General features: G+C 38.5%; 1 protein-coding gene across 7 annotated transcripts in view; it reads right to left on the minus strand.

Annotated features, from left to right (window-relative positions):
* The window catches only part of KDM4C (lysine demethylase 4C), a 274,028-nt gene that overhangs the window by 236,249 nt on the left and 10,726 nt on the right, over positions 1–27,053 (minus strand). For 6 of the 7 annotated variants that reach the window (XR_010069128.1, XM_063320642.1, XM_063320639.1 and 3 more), the window contains exons 2-4: positions 21,230–21,394; positions 12,683–12,858; positions 9,726–9,840 (exon numbers count right to left, since the gene is read on the minus strand). Coding sequence is in view for 6 of the 7 variants with exons in the window: in XM_063320642.1 (XP_063176712.1) it covers positions 9,726–9,840; positions 12,683–12,858; positions 21,230–21,373 (435 nt within the window). In the remaining variant the exon portion in view is untranslated. Of the gene's footprint in view, positions 1–9,725; positions 9,841–12,682; positions 12,859–21,229; positions 21,395–24,836; positions 24,927–27,053 lie in introns of all 7 variants that reach the window. The other variant, XM_063320640.1, reaches the window with a different exon arrangement.

The raw sequence follows: 27,053 nt of genomic DNA on the forward strand, positions 1-27,053 counted from the left end.
AGGAGTAAAGGACTTTTAGAGAACAAGTTCCCTCCAGACAGCAAGTTATGTTCCTTTTCTTAAATGGAAGCTTTGGCTTTGATAAATTTGTGTGACATAAAGGCAATTGCAATTAAAAAATAATAAATTTAATATGATGGCCATTAGCAAAGAAAAAAAACTAAACACCAATACGCAAACAAATAGTAGATGCTAGCAAAATTTGCACCTTTGAAATCTAAAAATCATAATCATCAGCGAGGTAATAAATCTGTAACATAGAAAATTTGTTTGGAGAAACAATTTTAACTAATTATTCCTCAAATTAATTTACAGATTTTTTTAAATCACATAAATTTTGCACAGTCAAAATTTGTCCACAGTCAATTCAGAGAAATTTAATACAGCAAAACAAGAGCAGTGACTCAATTACATAGGCACAGAGACACATACAGGGTTAGAAGACAACAATAAATACACTAGATAAAAATCGAGTGTTAATCTAGGCAGTATACTTTTTCAGACAGTGTCCAAAAGCAGACAAGAAACAGTGTAAGCAAAGCAGTACTTCCTCAGAATACTCTTCCAGCCTGAAGCAATTTTCAGATTGAAGGCTTCTCCAGACAGTTACTATCCTTCCACTTAACATTACCTTTTTACCAATTCATTCATCCACTCACCTTTTCGCAACCGTTTGCTTTTAGCAACCATAAAATCCTGAAATCTTACTCTTCTCTTAATAAGAATTAAGTGATAGTTAAAAGACTAAATTATCTATTTTTTATTTTTTTTTTAAACACCATATCTCATCTTTTCACCCTCTGTTAAATCACCAAGCAAACTGCTAATAGTTTGTCCCTATAAAATCAAAGCAAATCCCCACGTGGAGAACAAAACCAGGAGAAAAAGCTTACTTCAAAATATTAAACTTACAAAGTACACAATCCACAACCTCTAAAATCTAGACACATCAGCTATTTCAATTTCCCAAAGACTATTTTGGAGAAGTAGTCTTAGCTGAAAAGGAAATGTTCACTGAAACTGCCTGAAACACTAAAATCACTCTGATTCCTTTTAACTCTTCCTACATCCCTTGAACTTAAAAAAAAATAAAAATAACAAATTTGTTTTATATTTATGCCTATTATGCCTAGACTGTTACAATTAATTATTATAAAGTTATTATTAAAGGTGTTACTTTCCCTCACAGATATATATTTTTAATATTACCAAATATTAAGTAAAATGCTTCCATTAATTTTTAAGTAAAATATCAATTCTAACTTTTCCAATAGTTATGTAACTGTTTTAAACTTTAGAATTGCAACGCACACTAAAAAGACCACAGAGCTGTAAAAGAGCAGTTTAACAGGTCAATACATAATAGTACTTGTCAAAATTTAAGTATATGTTATCAGGTTATGATATATTTAATAACCATTATTAGAACAGCAGTACACATATTACTTGACCATGAGGTGTACCTGGCAGTTTACAACATGAAAAAAAATTTAGACACTGTAATCTATTCAATGTTAGGTAATATCTAATATTTATTCTGCTCACAGTATTGCAATAATATCAGAACACTATAATAATTTCAAGGGAGTGTGTAAAGAAAGTTTTTCCAATTTATCCTCATTTTTGATGGCAAATTCTTAAACCAATACCTGTCATCTTTGACAACAGTACCATATAATCCACCATCAGGAACAAAGATGAAAAATAACATATTTTTCTTTCTTTACTATAGCAAAGAAATACAGGCTTGAAACATCTATGTTTCATCTATGGTTCATAGAAACCATCTATGGTTCCTGCTACGCATATTAGACTTGCCTTGTATTTCTTCAGAGAAATATTGTAAGGTACATCACAGTTTATATAGAAGACCACTATTCCAATCTTCACTAATTTTGTAGACGATTCAAACTTACTATAAATTACTATCAAGAGTTTTTATGACTCTCTTAACAGCATCTGAACCAGCTTTTAATGCAATGTGGAGATAAAATGGGACACTTGAGAAGCAGCTCTCAAATATCTGAACACTTGCACAGTTTGGAAGAAGCTGACCCATTCTTTTCTCAAAGACACAAAGAAAAAAGGAGCTTTCAGTATATTGGTAAAAAGTCAAGGTCTTAAGCAGTAACCTCCTTGCAAGTAACAGTAAAATAGGCTCCAGATGAAATTCTTTTTATCCATTGCCTTTTTTTAAAGTACTTATAATAGTGACATGATACTATCCTTTGCACTTTAGTTTAAAAAAAAAAATCAGCCAACAGTGTGATGTATTCTATTTTTATGAACACAATTTCTGTATGTATACTTTAATACACACAATCCTTTTTCAGTGTTTAATTTTTCCTGAGATTATCTCATGGATTCATTTCAATACTAACCTGGAAAACAAGACATGTGTTCTACAACTAGGATTAAAAAGCCCCTATGACTGAGTGTAACAGCTCAAATAATAAAGAGTAAAAAAGCTAATTAAGTGACAGAGTGAAAAGGAGTAGGAGAAACACACAGAAAAATTTGTGCTTGGTCTCACCCACTCCTCTCTCCACACACCCACCCACTCATACCAATGAACATAATAAAAAACCTGCCAGGTTTTAGTGTTTCTTCAAAGTGCGTAAAATACAGATAGAAAAACGCTATGAAGAGAATCTCTGCACCATAAACACACAGATTAGGAAATACAAACAGTCTCCCCCATTTGACCTGTTTTTTCTTCTTGGTATCTTTTTGGATATAACCATTGCTTTGCAGCACCCTTCTGAAGCAAGAAGATTCTCTTTGGAGACGAACACTAGAGCCAAACACATAAGCGAAGGAATGCTCACATTGATCTCAACTGAGATCATAGAGAAAGGACATCTCACATAATCATCTGCTAAAACACGCAAAACTTCATACATTTAGAAAAAATGATGAGGCCATGTCCCCTCATTAAGCTCTCCATCAACATCCTGTACATACTGTAAAGAATGGCATACAAGACATAGAATCATAGAATCTTTATGGTTGGAAGGGACCTTTGAGATCATCGAGTCCAACCATCCACACACACACCAAAAAAAACCAAACCCCTACAATCTCTGCCACTAGAGCATGCCCTGAAGTGCCAAATCTAGAAGTTTCTTAAACACCTCTAGGGATGGTGACTCAACCACCTCCCTGGGCAGGCCGTTCCAGTGCCTGACCACTCTTTCAGTAAAGTAACTCTTCCTAATATCTAATCTAAACCTCCCCTGACGCAACTTCACACCATTTCCTCTGGTCCTGTCCTTAGTCACCTGGGAGAAGAGGCCAACAACCCCTCTCTACAGCCTCCTTTCAGGTAGCTGTAGAGGGCAAGGAGGTCTCCCCTCAGCCTCCTCTTCTCCAAGCTAAACATGCCCAGCTCCCTCAGCCTCTCCTCATATGACCTGGTCTCCAGACCCCTCACCAGCCTGGTAGCTCTCCTCTGGACACGCTCCAGCACCTCAATGTCCCTCTTGTACAGAGGGGCCCAGAACTGAACACAGCACTCGAGGTGAGGCCTCACCAGTGCCGAGTACAGAGGCACGGTCACTTCCCTACTCCTGCTGGCCACGCTATTCCTGAGACAAGCCAGAATGCTGCTGGCCTTCTTGGCCACCTGGGCACACTGCGGGCTCATGTTAATGACCAGGTTCTTTTCTGCTGGGCAGCTTTCCAGCCACTCTTCCCCAAGCCTGTAGCGTTGCTTGGGGTTGTTGTGACCGAAATGCAGGACCCGGCACTTGGCCTTATTAAACCTCATACCGTTGGCCTTGGCCCATCGATCCAGCCTGTCCAGGTCCCTCTGTAGAGCCTTCCTACCCTCAAGCAGGTCAACACTCCCACCTAGTTTGGTGTCATCTGCAAACTTACTGAGGGTGCACTCACTCCCCTCATCCAGATCATCGATAAAGATATTAAACAAAACCGGCCCCAAAACTGAGCCCTGAGGGACACCTCATATACACATGGTAGTCAGTCTGCAAAAGACAATCTGTAGGGCTATCTCAGCAAGAATGGAGAAATCTGTAATCTCTCTGGGCAACCTGTGCCAGTGCTCAGTCACCCTCACAGTGCAAAAGTGTTTCCTGATGTTCAGGAGGAACCTCCTGTGTTTCAGTTTGTGCCCATGGCCTCTGGTCCTGTCACTGGGCACTGCTGATAAAAGCATGGGTCCATCCTCCTCGTACCCTCCCAGCAGGTACTTATATACATTGCTAAGGTCCCCCTGAGCCTTATTTTCCCCAGGCTGAACCATGATGACTCTCTCAGCCTTCCCTCATATGACAGATACTCCAGTCCCTTCAACATCTTAGTGGCCTTTTGCTTAACTCCCTCCAGTAGCTCTGTACCTCTGGGGGAAAACGGGGATCCCAGAACTGGGCACAACACCTGAGGCACAGACTCAGCAGCGCTGAATAAAAGGGATAGGATCATGTCCTTCAACCTGCTAGCAGCATTCCTCCTCATGCAGCCCAGGACACCATTAGCCACCTTTGCTGTGCAGGCACATTGCGAGCTCATGTTCAACTTTGTGTCCCCCAGGACCCCCAAAGGACTTTTCTGTAAAGCTACTTTCCAGCCCCCAGCAGATACTCTACTTATCTGGGATTGTTCCTTGCCAGGTGCAGCACTTTGCACTTCCCCTTGTTGAACTTCATGAGGTTCCTGTCAGCCTGTATCTCCAGCCTGTCAAGGTCCCTCTGGATGGCAGCATGACCATATCAGCCAATCCTTCCAGTTATGTATTGTCTACAAAGTCTGCCCCATCATCCAAACCATTAATTTAGATGTTAAACAGGACTGGACCCCTGGGCTACACTTACAGAAGAATACAACCAGTACTGACCCCTGCAGTACGCTTACAGATGTCCTTCTTGTTGCCTGTGACAATTCTCAGATTCAATTCCAGGTAGGCTTTGATGTTCCCAACTGCGTTTCTGCATAATTGGACAGTGTCTCTATATTCCTCCCAGGTTACACATCTCTTCTGCCTCCTGTGCATTTCCTGTTTATGCTTCAGTTTTGTCAGAAGCCCCTTGCTCATCCATACAGGCCCTTGGCACTTTTGCTTTACTTCCTGCTCATTGGGATGGACCACTCTTGAGCTTAAAGGAGGTAAATACCAACCAGCTTTCCTGGGCCTCTCCCCCCTCCAGTGCCTTACCCATGGGACTCTTCCAAGCACATCACTGAAGAAGCCAAAGTCTGGTATTCTTAAAGCCTGGGTTATGCTCCTGCTTTCTGTCTTGACACCTCCTCTTAAGCTCCTGAACCCCAACATCTGCTGGTCATTACAGGCAGGGCTGCCTTCAACCTTCACATCCGCAACAAGTCCTTCCTTGTTTGTGAGTATGAGGTCCTGCAGACCACTTCGGTCAGGAAGTTGTCACTGACACTTTCCAGAGACTCTTGGATTGCTTATGCCCTGATGCTCTCCTGCAGCCTTAGGTTAAGTTACAACTCAGATGTCATGCCTAACTCATTTCATGGTCAAATCCAAACCCTAATGCAATGTCAAGGTGCTGCTTTAAAATCAAGTTAGCTGCTCTGTCAAGGGATACAGCAGGAAACTTGAGTACATCTGTTGCTAGAGCTAATACTACATTAGAGATGTACCTAAAATTTAGCAAAAAATAACCATTAGCTGACAAATTCCACTGAATCCATCACTCTTGTATTACTAATCAAATAAGCTCCCCACAGCTTAGACATAGGAGAAGGTAGGCATTAGGAACTGTCTTATCAGGAGAAATAAAACTAAGAGATGGAAAAGGGAAGCAAAGCGGTATCTTTAAGACAGGAGCTGAAGAAGAGTGGTGAGAGAGGCAAAACAATATTTATACATGCTTCTTCCAAACTTTGTCTTTTCCATACTGAATAGCATATTCCATTGACAGCACTGAAGTCAGATGTGTTTTATGACCTGTTATAAACATCAAATCAGTGACTTTTACTTGGAACTTCGTTTGAAACTAGGAAGATTTTTTTTCCCCTAGTTGCTAAATCAGTCCATGTAGGGGTTTCATACGTCTTCCCCATCTGTCCATACAAATATGATTTCAAATTAATGAAAAAAAAAAAAAAGAAAAAAAAAGAAACAGGAAAAGTTAGTGTGAAGTCCCTGTATCTCATAGAACAAGGAACTAACTTAACTGGTTGCCTCAGTGATTGGTGGTTTGATTTAAACAACAGCTGGGAGCGGCATGGAAGTGAAAGGCCTAATGGTAGTTCACCAGAACAGAGCCTATACAGAAGAAGGTTATTTGAGCTCTTCAATTGTACACAGGTACAATTTCCAGATAAACTGATAAAATGTCAATAAAGTTATGATATCAGAAACAAAGTAACTCTCCTCCTTCCCTTTACTGACATGAACAGTAACTTTTTGCAACTCTTTCACAGGCTAGTCTTTCATAGTCTAAGCTGGCATTACAATCATGCTAACTCACAAGGAAGACAGTTCTCTTGAAATAACATAATAAAAAAAATAAATAATCACTGCTCAATTAAACTTCCTAAGCAATCATAACTCTTAGGTGCTCATAATGCATTCATGAATCAGTTTTACAACTGCAGCTAGTGAGACATTACAAACTCTTTCACGAATATTAATTTTCACTCAAGTCCAGGTGACCTTATAGCAACAAAAAGACAGAACCTTGGACATGTATCTAACAATGTTTATAATCTTAACATAAATAATGATCCTTATAATCTGTTCCTTAGTACAATGCTTTTTCTTGAGTCACCTACGTCGTCCTTCTCCTACAAAGTACTGTAATTAAATGTAACAGCAATTAAAATGCATACAGCACAGAATAATATTTCAAGATAACATTCAGCTATCTTAAATTTATTTTCTATAAAGCTCTATACAGTGTACAGAACACTTGTTTTCATAGGTTATTTCCTTATTCATAAAAATTTAATCTGTGTTCAAAATCATCAAAAACCATAAATACGTTACAAATACACAACAGAGAGTCTAGAATAATCCAAATATCACAAGGGTGAACTTTGAATCACTGATGGTAGTTGTCAAATTTCAAAGCATGCATTTATAGCTTTAGCTTTGTTCCTGTTTTTTTATTTGTTTGGGGTTTTTTTTTTGCTGTTCCATATAATACAGGCTTTGTAATTTTGCCCCATGTTCCAAACCCTTCAGAATCTGTCATCCTCTGATCTAAGAAATGCAAACAATACTATAAGATTTATGATCTCCCTGACACAACGGAAGCCCACATTGTTATTCCACAAATAACAATATTGTTTCTTAAATAATCTAAATAGTAAAAATTAAGGCTTCACCATGCTTCAGATACAGATGTCTCAATGTAAAATTGAACATTACCATGTGGAAAATAAAATGTAATTGGCAAACTTTTAAACTAAAGAATAAGTACTTGCAGAGCAGTAGCACTTCTCACTAATTTTGATGGCCCAAGTACATGTATACATCACATTTTCACTAAGTTCCTGTTTACTTTCTACCTGGATTTCTGTCAGATATTCACCTTTCTGTATTAAACATCTATAACACACTGTTTTCTATAAAATGCATTTTCTAAAAATAAGCATTTGGTTTTATTGCAAATAGGCTGTTACAACAAATTAATCCCACCGTCCTCTTTCTGCTGTATGTTGCCCAACATGTCAGCTATATTCATCTCCTTTCCCAGAATAATTACAATCCTGAAGCAAACTGAATGAAGATGTAAGAACAACCTCTAATTCCAAACAGAGTCAAAAAAAATCCTTTCTTAGCACTATCTTCAGGTAAGACATGAAAAACATTAGCTGTGCAAGTACACCACCTGCTGGCTAAAAATTAACTTCGGCAAAAATATTCTAAGAGAAAGCATTTTGATCAGTGGCATCCATAACCATCTCACCAACAGTTTCGTACCAGGGGCTCTTCCTTCTTTTCCTCTAAACCCCACTGCGCTGTACACCATGACGTGACTGTCACATTAACTGCTCAATCTGTTTACATGCTTTCCTCAGTGTCTATTCCTTTCACTAGTATTTCTCCTTTGTTATTTATTTTTGAATAATACCCATTTAATCATAGCCATTAAGGTTTTTTTAGGCTACCTATTGCTGTTATCTCCCCCACCCCTTTATCCCCCATTCCCTGCAACTTTCAAGTGCTCTGTCTCATCTTACTATGCACATAACATCATGGTTAAGACTGACGAATGCTGCTCTTCTCACTTCACCCTTTGCTTTTTTGACCTCCCTTCGTCAGCCTCCCAACCTAATGAGAGCGCAATTCCATGAGAAGGAAATCTCTGTCCTTCTCTCTGAACAGTCAGAACTTCAAAACGGGATATTACTGCACTCTTACTTCTTTGGAAACGTTGCTCATGCAACAGTAACCTTAAGATACTAAAGACCAAAGAAAACACAATCAGAACAAAGTGTACCTTTATAAAGAGCTACGCCAAAAGGCATTACCTGCCAATATTAAAGAAAAAAAAATGAGAGAAGAAAAAGGGTAAGCTTATATTTCTTGAAATAAATACTGCTTTCCTGTGCCCCATTTTGGTCTCCACAAAGCAACAGCCACCTTGAATGTCTCTGCACCAAAACACCCGAAATCAGAATCTTCAACTATTTTCTAAATAATTTTTATACAGCTATTTGGATACACAATAGAATTTGGACTTGCTGCTTTCTCTAAACAATAGACCATCAGACATTCATACCTATCTTTCAAAGATCATATAACCTAGCACAAAAATGGAATTGCCTTAAGCCATCTTGGCTGACCGTATTTATCTTTGGACAGAGTCTTCAAGTAATTTGTCTTCTGTGAAGAAATATGAAGTATTAGCAGAGCCTTAGACCATCTGCCACAGGGAAATTCTACTTTTTTTCTTTTCTTTTTTTTTTTTGAATGATTGGAGAAGGCAGTTACACAGAACATGAAATAACTCAAGAACTCCACACATGGTAGATTCTTTTGCAGAAAAGTTTGCTCTGTATTTTTTTAAATCCTCAAATCTTCTTTGAAATGCTAAAAATTTTCTGTCATTGCTTAAATAATCCTTTCAATACCTAGTTCCTATAGCTACTCACATAGCCTAACTGATATCAATGGACATTCTGTAATTCTTTGGATAATGAGATCCGGGTTGAGTCCCTTTTTATCCATGGAGATCTTGGCAAGTGACCAGCAAAACTCATTTCCTTAGAAAGTTTCCATTTTTTCTATTTTAATGAAAAGTTACACAGTAATTGTAAGCACATTTCCAGGAAACTGCAGGCATTCCAAGCGTGTATAAAGTACAGCTATCAATTTTCCTCAGTGAAAGAGAGAAATAATTCATTTCATCTTTTAATTTTAAAGTAAAGCTTATTTAAAATACCACTAAGTTTCCACAGAGGTACACAGGTAATACACATACTGAAATGTTAATAAACAAATAAATAAATAGGAAGGAAACTCAAAGTTCTGGAGAGTTCAAAGTGAAGAAAGGGAAGAGTCTTATGATCAGGAAGAGTAGCAATATCCTACTGTCTAAGGACAGAACTGTCTGACTCTTGTAGATGCAGAGTCAATTTCAGCCTTGCTTCGAGTCTTTAAAGTGAGTAACGCAAAGATTTCAAAAGAAAGACAGATTCTCAGTCACAAAGCAAGAAGGTATCCTCTAAGTACAGTACCCTTTAGAAGAGGGCTGGAAGAGATAAACTTCATAAAAAGCTATGCATACTTCATCATAAATGCTCCCATTGATATCTGCTCCATAAATTGGTGCCACAAAAGTCAAGTTCTTCCAGTATTTACGCTCCAGATCTTCATAATCTACGTATCTTGGGGTGCAGTATCTGCAGAGGAAGAGGTAGGCAAAGGTTCAGCATAGTCTTTCAACAACCACCTTCACAATGGACTATGCTTCTGATCCTGCAAACTGAATTGTAAGAGATCACTTTATTTCAAAATCACTGAAATAGAGGAGTTATTAGTTGTCTTGGATTCTTAGGTTCATGATTCACTATAACATGTAATCCCTACCTGACAGCTACAGTAACTGAAGTCATACACCTACCCATACAACATTTTTTTCAGTCTCCAGCTGCTAAACACCACACCTACTCACTGTCCTCAGGCTGAGGCCCTCCCCTTTGTTCCTCCTCCATAAAACAGACACACATGGAACAGACACTTAATTGACAAATATTTGTTATTTTCCTGCCTCACTACCAGCTCTGCAAAAACACAGAGGTAGTTCTGGGACAGGTTTGTTTACTCATGTACACTCAAATGTATTCATTATGCCAAGCAGCAGCCCTGCCAGGCAAAAATAGTACTTTCCTCTCTTCTTCCTTCCCCAGAAAAACCTTTTGAGAAAAGGCATAAAACATGTCAAACAGTTGATATCAAGAATTAAGTAGACCAGGTACATTTACATCATCGATAACACAGAACAGAGACAAGCAAGTTAGCAAAACACATCTTAACCAAAGCCTTCTCAGCAATGGAGTTGTTTCAATTATTTCTCATAATTAGAAATCAGATTGTATTTCTGCTTGGCTCTAAGTAATGTGGATACATAAACTCAGTTACCATAACACAAGTATCTTGATTACGGGATACAAGTATGCCCATATTTCACAGAGGTCAAGGTGGAGAATCACCTTGGTTCAATGGTGAATTGTGAATGCTTAAACAAATAAAAGATGCAATGCATTAAACTGAGTACACACAATGCTTTTAAAGGCAACTATGATTTCAATTAGATGTTCATGGCCCTTACCTCTTTCACAAAGGAAATGGGTAACTTCACAATACTCAAGAGAAGGCTCTTTAGTAGACAAGTCTTCTTCATTAAAGAACAAAATTACATTTATGGGAGAATAGGAGCTCTCAGCTACTTAATATTTAAGAAATATAGACTGCATTAAGAGTGTCATTGGAGTTTATATGACACAGTTTCTCAACAGTTGTAATGAATAGTAAGAAACACACACAGCTAGTGAAAGGTAAGAAGCCCTCCCAACTGTTCTTCACTTCACCTATGAAGCTGTAAACTGATTTCAGTAAAAAACATGAAAACTGAAATCAGAAACACTTCCAAAATATCTTCCATGATAAAGAATATAATGAACTTAACTAATATCATGATACATACTAAATTCTTCACAGTATTTCTGCATTATTGAACTATTTTTAAAAAAATCAGTGTTTCTCATTTTATCATGGGTTAATCAAATATAGACTTTAAACACATATAATCAGGTATCATAGAAAATGACATCAGATATTAAAAAGGTTTTACATTTTATTCTCCCCTCTAACAGTTACTGAGCAAGTAATTTTAAGAACTACTAAATAGGTTCCCCTTCCCAGTTACCACAGGAAGAAAACTGTGTGATAACATCAATTCTTCCACAAGTAACATATGGGCAGAAACATACTTTTTTAATTGAAATCCTTTTTAATTGAAAAAAGGAGACCAGTCTTGCACTTTTACAAAAGGTGTGGATATTATGGAAAATTTGCTGAGGAGCCTCTTAAAAAGCATTTCATGCCCTAGTTTTTCCTGATCTTGATAACAGCTTCTCTTCCTACCTATTAATTTCTTAACTTAACAAGAAAAACTTTCCTTCAAAGTAGGACAGTGTTACCTTCCTTCATTATATTCAAGTATCTTTTCTCTCTAGGATCCTCTCACTCATTTTCCAGAAACTATTCTTTGTCAGTTTCGAGGAAATACTGAAGTAGAATTTATTCTTTTTATGTGGCCAGAAGGAATGGGGAAGAATTCTTTCTATCACCACCCCCTTCTTGGAATGCCCACCAATTCGAAACTTTTTAGTATAGCACCTAGCCCTTCACATCCACCCTTCACATCCATCTTGCCGTAACCAGAACATAGACATTTGCTAGGAGCAGTTCAGGTCTCTGAGATTAATGCAAAAACTTTTGGGCAAGTTAAAAAACATGTTGTTTTTTTCAGAATTACATGATGATAGGATATTCCAGTACCTAGGCCAAAAAAAAAAAAGAATTAAATATTAAACATTATTATGTGGATTCAAAATAAAACTTGGGTATAAGTCTGTCTCATCTTCATTATTTTCAACATAAGCATTTGTGAGAATCATAGAATCTGGTTTTGGTTGGAAGAGACCTTTAAGATCAAGTACAAGCGTTAACCTAACTCTGCCAAGTTACCACTAAACCTTATTCCCCAGCACTACATCTACACGTCTTCTAAATACCTCCAGGGATGGCAACTTAACCACTTCCCTGGGCAGCCTGTTCCAACATTTGATGACCTTTTCAGTGACAAATTTTTCCCTAATATCCAATCTAAATCTCCCCTGGTGCAACTTCAGGCCACTTCCTCTTGTCATATTGCCTGTTACATGAGAGAAGAGACTGACACCCACCCCGCTACAGAGAACAGAAAGAAAAAAAGGCAGACATAAAGCATTATGTCTCAGGTTTTTCAGATGCTTTCCTGCTGCCATGGTACCAGACACTTTCAATAACAGAAACATAAACAAGATTCATATTGTGGTATCCTTTCACAACTTAGGAGACAGGAAAACCTCTAGTGAGTAAGTGAAAAAATCACCAGCTGCCTACCACAATTCAAAGAAACCACAATATGGGAACAAATAAATATTTGTCTTCCTGAGCTAGATCCCCCCATATACATACTTGTCACTGTTGGCCAGCTGCTTGAACTCCTTTACTGTCATTGGCTTTTTCTGAATGTTGTACTGCGTGAAGAGCCCCGACTGGCCAGTGACCATCTGCTGAATTGGAGCAGGAATCACCAAATCTTCAATATCATTATAATGCTTTCTTGGCTTCCACTCCTTTGGTGGGATAACCTTTGAATTCAGCAATAAAAAAAACAAGACATCAACAGCTACAATACCAATTCAAAACTTTCTGGAAAAAATGAAAGAACCAGTCAAATATGCCCACACGTACAGATGAGCACTTGCTTACCAGCTGTTTCACAATAACTCACCGACCATGTAAGCACCCCTAGATAATGCAGAAACCAATTCACAACAGGCATAGCATCACCTCAATTCACATGCACCAACTCACTCAACTACAGCAATACAATCATGTGCAACTGTGCAAACATACATGTGTAATAACACACAAATATTTTATAATCAGAGCCTTATGATTCACAAACACTTCACACTCCATGATATAAAATTGTTATCCTCAATTTAAAAAAAAAAATAAATAAAATTGATTCGTACAAAGAGTGACAGTCTCCTGTACAAATGTTATTTGGTGTAAACAGAACAAATAACTTCATTTCTTACTGAAAAATTAAAAAATACAGATATTTTGGAGAGCTTTAGATTTTAGAATCTTTCACTTACTCCCCATAAAATTGCAGGGTACAACTCTATTACAGGAAGAGTTAGCACTAATACAGATACGCTAGTTTTCATATTAATATGATTGAAACATCATAATTAAAGATTAAAGCTATGAACAGATTAACCGATTGTAAAGTTAACACTTTTATTTCAAATACCACAGAATTGCCCAAAGTCTACGAAAACTCCTCAGCAGATTCTAAAGCATTAGCAATAAAGTCACTAGGAATTTCAAAGAAGCCTGTAGTCATACCAGTGTTCTTTAGCAGGCTGTGTAATTTTTAACATTCCTTGCATATGTTATTCTATCTGAAAACTGAAAACACTCTAGACTTGAAACTGCAACAGTTTTAAAACACAGTTTTTGTTTTTGTTTTGAACTTTTACTTGCCCAAAGGCTCAGTGATATGTTCTTTGATCCACTCGTTATATTCATTGTTTTCCAAGCTGCTCAAATGAAGTTTTCACAAGCATTGGCCTGGAAACTTCCAAAGCAACATACAACAAAGTAGGATGGCTTTCATAAATATGCATCTACCACATAAAAATTACATTGCTTGAATAATTAATTCACATCTTAAAGATAGCCTTTACACTAGGCTAGCTATGCTATTCCTCTAATAAGCATTTCAGGATTCCACACAACGTTGTACATTAGAGATTTTGCTAATACAACAGTCCAAGAAAGTAAGGAATTCTAAAAAATAATACAGGTAGATCCTGAGATCATTTGCTACCTTTGGAAAACAATCACAAATGGGCAAACTGTACTGCTAATGTACTCAAATAGTCCATCCCTCAAAGAAATCTAATCAAAGCCATTCATGCTAGCAAACACACACCAAAACAGAAACACCAAGCTGAAGAAAAGTTATCATATAGTAACGTACTTTCATAGCTAATGTTTTTATTTTAAACATAAACAGGCATATTTATCCAGTTTTTACACAGATGCAACCCCCTCTTTTCCTTTTTTCCTTCTCAGCTTCCACAGGACTTCAGTTGTACAGGGACTACTTAGCAAGTTTCAGTGTTGTTTGCTTTTAGAGAAAAAAAAAATAATCGAATCATCTTGTGATTCCTACTTGTTTCTTTCACACAAGTCTTAAATTATATACACATAAAGAAAATACAAAATGTTGATTTGGAAACAGAGAAGTCATGCGTTCAGAATATATGCATAGAAATCAAGTATGTGCACAGAGATTTCCATTTTCATGATTATTAAGCATGAACTTGTAGGTTTGGCTCAAATATATGAATACTGAAAAGCAAAATTTGCATTATCTTATTTAATTCAAGGTCAGTGTGTTTTAAGAAATAAAAATACTTCTGCGAATGCAGGTTCAAAATATCCCCTTCCAGGTAACTGGAGCATGTTTATTACCACTGTAATTAGACTACTGGTTAGAGAGGCAAATTCTGTGAGGACTGATATGCTGAGTATCATTTTAACAGAAAATAAAAAAAGTACCTGCCACAAAGAATTTGCATTTCGTAGCAAAGGTCAGGGAAAGGATTAGAGATGTTAAAATATCATGTCCAAAGCAACACACAGCTAGTCAGTTCAAAATAATGACTAGGTCTCTGAGTTTTTACCACTAACCTGTCCACTGAAGCCTCTTCACATTCCCTTTAGTAAAAATAACCTCTTCAAAGTCAGGCAAGTTAGGTTTACTCCATGGGAGCAACCTAGATCAAATTCATCAGCCAAGCTATTTAATGCTCAAATACAAAAAAGGAAAAACCCAAGCCAAGGGTTTCTCATTTATGTATCTTTATATGTATCTCAAACATCCTAAGCATATTAACACTGTCCAGTGTTATTCAAGGTGACATATATCCAGTTTTAGATAGCGATTTCTTAGTTATAACCTACCACTCAGTCTCCTCCATGAAGGCTGAACATTAGTACAACTGAGGTTATTTCAGAGTGCTATCAATGCATAAATTTCTGTTAAATCCTCTTTCATATACTGGTAATCTCCTGTTCTACATCTGATCCTGAACGGCACTAGCTACTATTTCTATGTAGCTACTTCTGTCCCAACTCTTCTGAAAATTGTTTTTTCTGTACTTGACAACTTCTATTTTCAGTATCATGTTCCAAAATTAATTTTCTACTTGCCAATGCGACTGCAAATTAACTATTTTGTCCTATATAAACGCAGTTTGAGTCTCCAAAACGCTTCTTATTCAAGTAAAGAGCAAGAGCCATCAAGCTATCAGTGTGCCTCTTTTATCATTTGTTCTATTGCCTTCACTCCTTGTTTTCCTTTTTAAGTATAGGATCCTCTGTAACAGTAAGACTAAAATACATTATCTATGCCTAAAACTCATTCCAGATTTTCAAAAGCCTAATGAAAGTTTTTTAGCCAATTTGCTCCAGGGATGCCACAGTATATTATCTGCTTTGGAAGTGGTTTAGTGTTGTTTGCCTAGTACCTTAATCATTTGTTTCAGGCATAGTACTAGGAGCTTTTTTTTTTTTTCGCCTCACACTCCCCCCCTCCCACAATATGTGCAAGCCTTACAGTCATTTTATCCCCATTTATATACAGTTATTTTCCACACAGGTAAAGGTCTTCTCCCATTACACTTCCACACGTAGCCTAAAGTGTTCAGTATGCCTACTCTGCTTGAGACCTCTGTTTAGAGCCTAAATTACTGCTTCTGCATATGCTTGTAGCTCCTCTGGTAGGCTTTATTCTCTTTGCATTCATACTTGAGGCTGTACATCCTAGACTCAATACAAATTTAGGTTCTCTGTATGTTCATTTTATATTACTATCAAAACAACAAAAAAATATTTTATTCTTGTTATTTTGAATCCAGTTTCCAAAATTCAGAAAATGTCCCTTAAACTTTCATAGTATGAACTATTGACTTGATACGGTTTGTTTTAAAAATGCTTAGTTGCTTTATTTTTTATACAAAAATATGATTTTTTGAGATATATAAAGAAAAGTGAAAATCAGAATATAAAAAGTCTCAAGACAACTAAGTAATATGTCAAGCAGGGCGTTTGACATGGTCTCCCACAGCATCCTCGTAGGGAAGCTTAGGAAGAGTGGGCTTGATGAATGGACAGTAAGGTGGATAGATAACTGGTTGAAAGACAGAGCTCAGAGGGCAGTGATTAGGGGCACAGAGTCTAGTTGGAGGTCAGTGACGAGTGGTGCTCCCCAGGGCTCAGTACTGGGTCCAGTCCTCTTCAACATATTCATCAATGACCTGGATGAGGGGATAGAGTGCACCCTCAGCAAGATCGCCAATGACACAAAGCTGGGGGGGTGGCTGACACACCGGAAGGCTGTGCCACCATACAGCGAGACCTGGACAGGTTGGAGATCAGGGCAAAGAGGAACCTTATGAAATTCAATAAGGGCAAGTGTAGGGTGCTGCACCTGGGGAGGAATAACCCCATGCACCAGTACAGGTTGGGGGCTGATCTGCTGGAGAGCAGCTCAGTGGAAAGAGACCTGGGAGTCCTGGTGGACAACAGGATGACCATGAGCCAGCAATGTGCCCTCATGGCCAAAAAGGCCAATGGCATCCTGGGGTGCACCAAGAAGAGTGTGGCCAACAGGTGGAGGGAGGTCATCCTCCCCCTCTACTCTGCCTTGGTGAGGCCACACCTGGAGTACTGTGTCCAGTTCTGGGCTCCCCGGTTCAAGAAGGACAGGGAACTGCTGGAGAGGGTGCAGCAAAGGGCTACCAAGATGATTAGGGGACTGGAGGACCTCTCTTATGAAGAAAGGCTGAGGGATCTGGGTCTCTTCAGTCTGGAAAAAAGACAGCTGAGGGGGGACCTTATCAACACTTATAAATACTTCAAGGGTGGGTGTCAGGAGGATGAGGCCCTGATCTTTTCAGTGGTGCCCAGTGACAGGACAAGAGGTAACGGGCACAAACTTGAACATAGGAAGTTCCACTGAAACATGAGGAGGAACTTCTTTACCCTGAGGGTGGCAGAGCACTGGAACAGGCTGCCCAGATAGATGGTGGAGTCTCCGTCTCTGGAAACATTCAAAACCCGCCTGGACGCGATCCTGTGCAACCTGCTGTAGGTGACCCTGCTCTGGCAGGGGGGTTGGACTAGATGATCTCCAGAGGTCCCTTCCAACCCTATGATTCTATGATTCTATGGACTGACAGGCTGAAAACAGCTAGAGATTCTTTAATTGCTATTCTAGTATCAAGCAGAAGAAGGGAAAAGCAGACCTACACGGTATGGTTAGAAGGGCTCTTCCTCAGTCACAGTACAACTGAAACATGAGTAATGTAATTAATCATTTTTCGAATGTTTTGTTATGCTTTCTTGTATCATAGACATTATTCCAGATGTTATGTAAAGCCAGGTCACACCAGATGACCCACTTGCATATAAACACAGATATATAAAAATATTTTTTGTGCTCCTGAGGCTATCACATTTTAGCAATCTGTACATGGAGAAGAGGTTCCCAAATGGTTCTGAAATGTGGTAGACGGAATGGGAATTAAATCTTAGGTGTATGGACAAAAAATGGAGACATACACATTTTCAATCATATAAACACAGTAATATTAATTTCCAACAAGCCAAATTATACTATGCAAAATTTCACAAATCCCTGAATACATGACCAAATTCTGCCCTTACTGTGTACGTTCAGTTTTCGTGACTTCAACAGAAACAGTATGAAACTCCAAGTGCTACGAGAGTAGTGACAACCTCCGTCGGGGAGGTGGAGGTGGGGATGGAGGGATGGAGGAGGTAGGTACACCAGGAGGGTGAGTGTAGGGCAACACTAGGAATAAGGATATGAAGATGACAGCAATACTACAGAAATTTAATAGTATACAATAAAGGCAAAACTATTTCAGATTCTCTTCTTTCACATTCTTCCCTAATGTTACTATGCCCATTGCTCTCCTCTGGATATCCTCAATGGCTCTGCTCTTTTCTCCTACATTGGCTACACATGGAGGTTTAATTACAGAATCACAGAATGGTAGGGGTTGCGAGGGACCTCTGGAGATCATCTAGTCCAACTCCCCTGCCAAAGCAGGGTCACCTAGAGCAGGTTGCACAGGAATGCGTCCAGGTGGGTTTTGAATATCTCCAGAGAAGGAAACTCCACCACCTCTCTGGGCAGCCTGTTCCAGTGCTCTGTCACCCTCAAAGTAAAGAAAGTTTCCTTCATGTTCAGATGGAATTTCCTGTGTTCCAGTTTGTGCCCATCGCCCCTTGTCTTGTCACTGGGCACCACTGAAAAGAGCCTGACCCGATCCCCTTGACACCTGCCCTTTAGTTATTGATAAGCATTGATGAGATCCCCTCTCAGTCTTCTCTTCTCCAGGCTTAACAGACCCAGGTCTCTCAGCCTTTCCTCATTAGAGAGGTGCTCCAGTCCCTCGATCATCTTGGTAGCCCTCTGCTGGACTCTCTCCAGTACTTCCCTGTCCTTCTTCAAGTGGGGAGCCCAGAACTGGACACAGTACTCCAGATGTGGCCTCACCAGGGCAGAGTCGAGGGCAAGGATGAACTCCCTCAACCTGCTGGCCACGCTCTTGTTAAAGCGTCTCAGGAGACCATTGGCCTTCTTGGCCACAAGGGCACGGTGCTGGCTCATGGTCAACTTGCTGTCCACCAGGACATTGCTGGATGGCAGGAAAGGAACCAGAATTAAGATACGGAACCAAAACAGAATGATGACTGAAGATTCATGATTCATGTCTCAAAAAATCTGAAGAACATTTACAATAAGACAAATTCATTATCCGTTTACACTTCCTACTGGGTGAAATTTTGCAACCAAGAACGACAAGACACAGAAGAGTCTCCTTTTCCAGATATCCTAAAGTTCACACACACAAATTACTAGTATATTGGGCTCAAACCTTTACATATTTCAGTCCCATAGTTAATCTAAGTACACCAGAGCCTCACAGGAGTACTGAGCACTACATATCAGGAAGCCACTGACCAGCGTTCCCAGCTGCTTCAATCCATGACAGAAATGGAGAAGCACCACAAAAAAAACTGATGGAGAGTAACTGAAGCTCTTAATTATAATGAATGTCTCAGAAATATGTACAGAAGTTTGCATAGGCTTTTTAAGAATTATAGTGTCATATTTGATTATATACCGCCTGAGAATTGTCAAAAAGGTAAAAGAGAGATACAGTTTTTAAAGGAAAACAAAATACAAGGTTTTGGGGTTTTTTTTCAAATTATGAAGCTTCTAATTTTGAATACTATCGAATGAAAAGATTAGTTGCAGTCTAGGACAGACATATTCATCATAAATAGCATATCACAAATATTCTTCTTTTCAAACAAAACTAGTTCGTGTTTTGTTTTTTCCAACCGTATTACACACTGATCCTGGCTCATTTAACAGCTTCCTCATATCGCCAGAGAACGCAAAGAGTACAATTTATGCGTACCTGTCTTTGTTTTATACACAATATACCAAAAAAAGCAAGCACATTATATATGAATAAACAAATTTAAATGGAAGAAAATCAGCATCATCTCAGTGGCTGGTCATAAGGTCATTCTATTTCTTTGGACCATGAAACATGATTAGAAACTACCAACAGCTGAAATAAAGCTATTTCTATAAACAATATGAAAATAAGAAATTTTTTTGGTGTTGAGTCCATATACATAATCCACAGAGGGATACACAGCCAGAATCTCCTGCTCACATACATGTTAATGGTGTAAATCATTTGAGCAACAGATGTCATTATGATGAATTTGCTGTTAAGTTTATCGTTCAAGATGAGAGGACTGCAATAGCTCATCCCCACAGAAACAAATGCGTTCCATAACATAACTGTTGAATATGTGAAAAATTCAGCTCAGGCTTTCCTCTGTGGTCTATTTATCACAATTCTACTCCTGTTTGCAGCAAACAGTTTGAAAATATGACCTATATGTATTCTACCCTCAGAAATCAGAAAGAAAATAAACTACAGGATTTTCAGAGTGTGAGGGGTTCAGTTTTGCTTTGTTTTACAGGAAGTGGGCAGGAGGGAGTGGGCAGGAGAAACCAAGAATTGCAGGTTTTGTTTCTCTTCTCTCAATTTTTAAATGTCTTGACTTTGCAATGCTAGCTTAAAAAACCAGTGATGCAGATGGCTATTCCCACTGACTACTTACAGTAACTAAGGATTTGTAGACCTGAACTGTGTCCTGCTGTTTTGAAAAGTGGCAAAATAGATAAGGTATAAATACTTATATGATGTAACACTAAATTACATCGACTTAATCTCTGACAATCACTCTCCGTTAGGGGAGGAACACCTGTTGTAAGATCCTAGATATACCATTGTTCAAAGGGCAAGTTGCAATGGCCGTTGGTGTACCTCCAATTATCATTAAAAAAAAGATAACACAGTCACCATTAAAAAGAAAACCATTTCCATTCAAACAGTGCCTCACCCATTGACTGTAATGGAATTATTTGCTCCATTAAAGTTATATAGAGCCCGAAAAGACCAAGTTCAACATCTGGTAGATCAGGGCTTTCCAATTTATGCTCTGAACTCCCTATTTTGTTCTGCTTTGACAAAAACTAGTTTAAATCTGCCTTAAGAAGAGATCCTCTTTTGCTATAGTAAACATAGAAATAATTGACAGTTAGAGAGAAAACTATACATCATCTTCATTAGTTTGTATGAAACATCAGAGATACCAAAAAGCTCTTTCTTTAAACAGCAACAGATCAGTATCTACTCAAGGAAAATCATTTGGAAAACGTGTTAAATGCTAAAAAGGTCAGTTTTGCAATCAGCAAAATACATATATTGTGAAAATAGCTATAAGGAACAATTTTCCTTCTGCATTATAGATGCTTACCTTTGCAACTCCAGCCCTATGAGCACCTTGTGATTCCATGTAAGCTAAATATTTGTTGAACTCCTTGAATTCATCCATTGAAGGCCTAAAAGTCATGATTTTGCAGCTTGGGTTTGGAGGACTATCTGAGATGACGGCAGCCATTGTGGTTGACTTTCAATCCAGCTATAACAAAAAAAAATGAAAGGAAGAAAAACAGTAACATACACTGAAGAGAATAACCTGTAAAACAGTTTCTGAGATTCAACATACGTTTCAAACAGGAAAAAAGCTTCCAAAATCCTCTGCCCATGCTAATATAAAAGGCACAAAACAGATCTTTACTTTTTCTCCTTACTCCTTTAGGAATATTCAGTCCTTACCCAGCACAAACTATCATGATTGACATTTATACAGTCCAGTCTATACTTCTGTTTTTATGGCACGTTTTGTCAAGTTAACCTTTAACACCATACTAGTGTCTTACTGTATTGATCCATCTGCAGGTTGCTGCATTTCTGTCTAGAGATTTACATTACACATGCGTAACGTAGAGTAAAAAGCTGCACATATAATAAAATATCACTATTCCCATTTAGTATACGGAAAAAATTGACTGCTCGCTTCCCATTCACGCTGCAAACATAGAAAAAGAACACCTGGATTTTCTAACTCTCACATCAGCAGTTTTACAACAGGACTGTACTATCCTTCATTCTCTGACACATCTTCAACAGAAACAAAGCATCCAAATGATACACACAAAGACAATGAGTGTTTCCTCTTATTTCCATTTCTATGTTGAGGATGACTAAAAAGAAAGTCATATTTCTGTTTCATACCATGATACAGTAATCATGAAAAGACATTATCTTCAGACAACTGACAGGCATATTTTAGCTTCAGCAGGTGTTCAAATTTCCAACCATACATCACCATGTGCCACCTCAGCACTGGTGAGGCTGCATCTCGAATACTGTGTTCAGTTTTGGGCCCCTCAACACAAGAAATACATTGAGGTGCTCGGGCACATCCAAAGAAGCGCAATGAAGCTGGCGAGGGCTCTAGAGTACAAGTCTTATGAGGAGCGGCTGAGGGAGCTGGGGTTGTTTAGCCTGGAGAGAATAGGCAGCTCAGGGGAGACCTTATCGCTCTCTACAACTACCTGAAAGGAGGTTGTAGCGAGGTGGGGGTTGGTCTCTTCTCCCAAGTAACAAATGGTAGGACAAGAGGAAATGGCCTCAAGTTGCACCAGGGGAGGTTTAGATTGGATATTAGGAAAAATTTCTTCAGGGAAAGGGTTATCAAACATTGGAACAGCCTGCCCAGGGAAGTGGTGGAATCACCATCCCTGGAAGTATTTAAAAGACAGGCAGACCTGGTGCTTAGGGATATGGTTTAGCGGTGGTTTTGGCAGTGTGAGGTTAATGGTTGGACTCAATGATCTTAAAGGTCCCTTCCAACCAAAACGATTCTGTAATTCTATCTATTTTTCAAAAAAGTCTTCCTTAATCTTACAAAAATGCTCATCCTAGAATACAAATAGCTCAACTGTGACTAGCTTTTTTGTGATTTTGATTTCCTGAACATATAATTTAACTCATTCCTCATTTTCTCCAACTGCAAAATTCATGCAACCATGGTTTTTATGCCACATACTGTCACCATAAAGGTTTGCTTGTTAGGCACTAATTTAATTAGCTTCATGTCCCTTCTAGCTTGGTATGAATCGCTGCACAAGAAAGCTGTATGTGCAAGATGCCTTTCTGTCTTTCCGTGTTTCACTCTCCTACTGGTATTCCAACTTTTAGCCTGCTTTTGTGTCCTTATTTTTCCTCCCATTTTGCTCCCCACTTCACCCAGCACACCACTCTCCATTCTTAGCACTTAATTAAATTTCTTTTTCCACACTCCAAACTTCAGTAACATCCCATTCTCCTCCCTACGCTACTCTCCATCCCTGTTTGAGCTGAAATTAACTAGATGTCTGCAACTCTCCCATTCTGAAAATCACTGGCACTTTAATTTGGGGGTATTTTTGTATTTGAATTATCAAGCCCACATAGGCAAACATCCCTTAACATGTACAAGTGGGATAACTTCCCTCAGCAGTAAACAGCTGGATTGTGTATAATACACCATTTATTCCCATCCATTACAGTTCCACATATAATCTTGCTACTACAACCAGCCCCAGGAAAACAAAACTTGAATTTATGACCAAAGGTGAAGCTATGCTTTCCTTCATTGCAAAGTGCAATAGACAGTGTTTACTATTTATAATGCTTCACTGACAGTAAAGTGACACCTGAAATATAATCAAACAGGATATTTGATTTCTCTGTGCAAAATCAGCTTTTAGGCTGTCGTGGTTTGGGCTGGACCAGGCACTGAATAAACAACAGATGCTCTCTTTGTCCTTTGTCCCTTCAGAGAGGAAAGAAAATGAGAGTGAGAGTTATGAGTTGAAAAGAAACTAAACTAGCTTAATGAAATACTAATAATAAAATGATAAAAAGAAAATACAATAATATTAACAAGAAAATTATTAAGTATATATAAAACCTTATCGAGCTCCCAGGATGACGATCACATCACTAGCAGGCATTGGGGAAAGAACTAGACTGGACTCAATGACAGATGGCAGCTGAACTCAGGAACTGGATTCAGGAATACACAGATTGGGATCAAAGGCAGACGAACAGACACCTCCTCTGAACAGACACCTTCTTCAGTGGCGGAGACCGGCCACTGAAGAAAGAGGCTGACCCTTTGATCCTTCAGTTTTCATACTGAGCATGACGCAGACAGGATAGAATACCCCTGTTGGTCAGTTTTGGGTCGCCTGTCCTGTCCACTCCTCCCCGCAGGTGTGACCCCTCTACACTTTTCCACTTCCAACCCTCCAATGGGGCAAATAACGACATTAGGTGACCTCAGTTGTTATAGCAATAAGTATAAGCAAGAGCCTCTCTGCATACCACTCCTTGGTATTAACTATAAACATCAGACCTTAGCACTGCTAGAAGTGGACACTGTCTGAAAAATATGCAGTTAATTTCAGAAAGTTAGAAGAGGGTTAACTGAAAAGTAAAATTACCAGAAAGAAAACTGATTCTGTTTTAAGTCAAACCAGGACACAGGCTTTCACCTTTAGATGTCTTAAATAAGTATAAACATCAGTGAAATAGACATACACATACAGACAAACACCACCTCTAAAAAACAAAACTCTCTGCTATTTCTTCACTGGGAAAAAAATTAATAGTCCTTCATTATACATCATTTTACACCTTTCAACCCATCCCATTGACTTTATACAAGATTCCCAGCAGGCAGTTAGTTATTTCATCATAGCATACAGACTAACAACCTTCCTTCAACTCTTGCAATATTCTCCAACATTGTCAGTGCAGTTCTGGGGCGCTTTGCAAGGAAGCAGGGGCACAGAGAGAGAGAGAGAGAGGGAGAAGAGTTGTTTCATCTTTTGGTTGATTTGGGGTTTTTTTGGGGAAAAAAAAAAAAAAAACCTTCAGCATCCACTTAAGAATTTGTCTTTTGCATCACTAATATTCTTTCCTTTAGTGGATAGAGAGGAACTTTTCAGAAGCATGCTTTATCCACTTACCTGTCTAGTATCAAGTCAAGCGTTCCCAAACCAAGCCAAGCATTCCTAAAGCACTAACTTTAACATGGTGGGGGACCAGGGGTGGGCATGCTGCAACAACAGAGGGTTGGAATTATGTTCAGTTAACCAATAACTGAATTGTTATCTCACTACTTCAACATCTCTCAGATATGTAATTTTATCTATGCCCAATCAGAGCAACTATTTCTGCTTAACTCAATAGGATATTTGTAGACAAAACAGAACTGGGAGGATCGGCTGATACACCAGAGGATTGTGCTGCCATCCAGAGGGACCCTGACAGGCTGAAGAAACAGGCTGACAAGAACTTAATGAAGGTCAACAAGGGCAAGAGAGCCTGTGGAGCATCCATCCTTGGAGATACTCAAAAGCCAGTTCAACACTGCCTGAGCAATCCATTGCAGATGAGCCTGCTTTGTGCAAGGGAGACGGGACCAGACCATCTTCATAGGTCCCTTCCAACTTCCACAGTTCTCTGATTCTGAGCTATTCCTACCTACTGCTGTAAGTTAAACATCGCAGCTGCACAGCTAAACACACAAAGCCAAAGTTACAGTTATGAATTAATAGTAATTCTGCCAACTCATACATGCACACAGTGCCAGACGTCACCTACATCACCCTCCACTATATCACAGATTAAGCCCACTTCCAAAAGCATTTATATAAATTGATTTACCAATTAGCTTAATCAGTTTCTATGCAAATGTATTAAATGAAACCATTCATATAGAAAGACACTTTCAAAACAAAATCTAATATCAACCTTTTTATCAGAGCTTTATCCAAGTTTTGTCCATCGGCACAAAACACAATGCAAGCACAGTGCCTGTACGTGCTCCTCCAAACCTGAAGGTCTGTCTTACGTAAGTTTTGGAATTAAATTTGTCTAAGGTGAAGGGTTATAAGTCTGAAAGATAACTGATTTCCTACATTCCTTATGAAAAGGGGTAAGGAGACAAGAAATAGCCATAGACAAGTGGTCCAGCTGTGAGAAAAGCTGCAGGATGATTTTGGCTAGTGTCTGTTTTCAAGAAACAGGCACAACAAACTAATTATTGCATAAATTAGTTTCATAAAAATTCCTCTCAACCAAGACATCTCATCAAAACATACCAGTTTTAACACCTGAGCTGCTTTAAAAACAGCAATGTACCAAACAAACATGTAATTACTAAATGAACTGAGTATACCCTAGCACTTAGCCAGAACGAATAAATTACTTAATTTAAGGATTGTTAACCAAACTAATAAATAGTGATTAACTCATGCTAACTTCCACTTTGACACAAGCCAGCATGCTTGCCTGGCTGATAGATTCCTAAAATCCTGTTTGCAAAACATACCAAAGTAAAGATACTAACTAGATTATTTTTTTAAGTCCATGCTCCTGTGTTACCCTTCTTCCTCAGTAAAAGACATCATCTCATGAAATTACTGGGTAAAACAGCTCTTTGATAAGCACAATGTTTCTAAGAACATTCCTTGAGCAGATTCTACCATATAACCTCCATAGTTTAGGAGGCAGAAAGATCATAAAGGCCATGCAGTACTTAATATAGCAGAAGTCCACATAGTTCTTATTAGATGATGCTACCCATTTTATGATTTCTTAGTAATTTAATACCCTTATAGCTATGATCTATCAGTTAAGACTTCTTAAATTCATTTAACAATTATATTATTGCAGTAATGTTCATTACAAATGCGAATCTAAAACAGTAAGCACCAGTACTGAGATAGGTGGTTTAAATTTACCACAAAATACAAAGCTATGCTACAAACCAACCAGAAAATGTTGGCCTTCAAATTCAATTCTATTTAGTTTTAACATACTATGTAATCCTCTCAAGGACTTTGTAGAATTCAAGAGTCCTACATACTTTCTCCTGCCAATTTCTACTTTTCCTCTTTCTCTCACATGCAAAAACTCAGTTATACCCTACCAAATCACTAAAACAAGAGAGCATAAAACATAAGCCAGTATAAGAGTTAAGAGGCCTTCAGAGGCTCTTTTGTAGACAAGAACATATCTACTAAGATGCCATTCTGAAGTAAAATCCACACTGTAACCACACTATCACTGTCTTAACTATTCCATTTAGGTGTATACATAGCTACCTATATTGTGGTATTACAGAGCTGTACAAGCTGAGAAATAGAACTTCCAGAGGTTTTATTTACTACTACACAATG

The sequence above is a fragment of the Chroicocephalus ridibundus genome, chromosome Z (assembly GCF_963924245.1).
Source record: "Chroicocephalus ridibundus chromosome Z, bChrRid1.1, whole genome shotgun sequence".
NCBI lineage: Eukaryota > Metazoa > Chordata > Aves > Charadriiformes > Laridae > Chroicocephalus > Chroicocephalus ridibundus.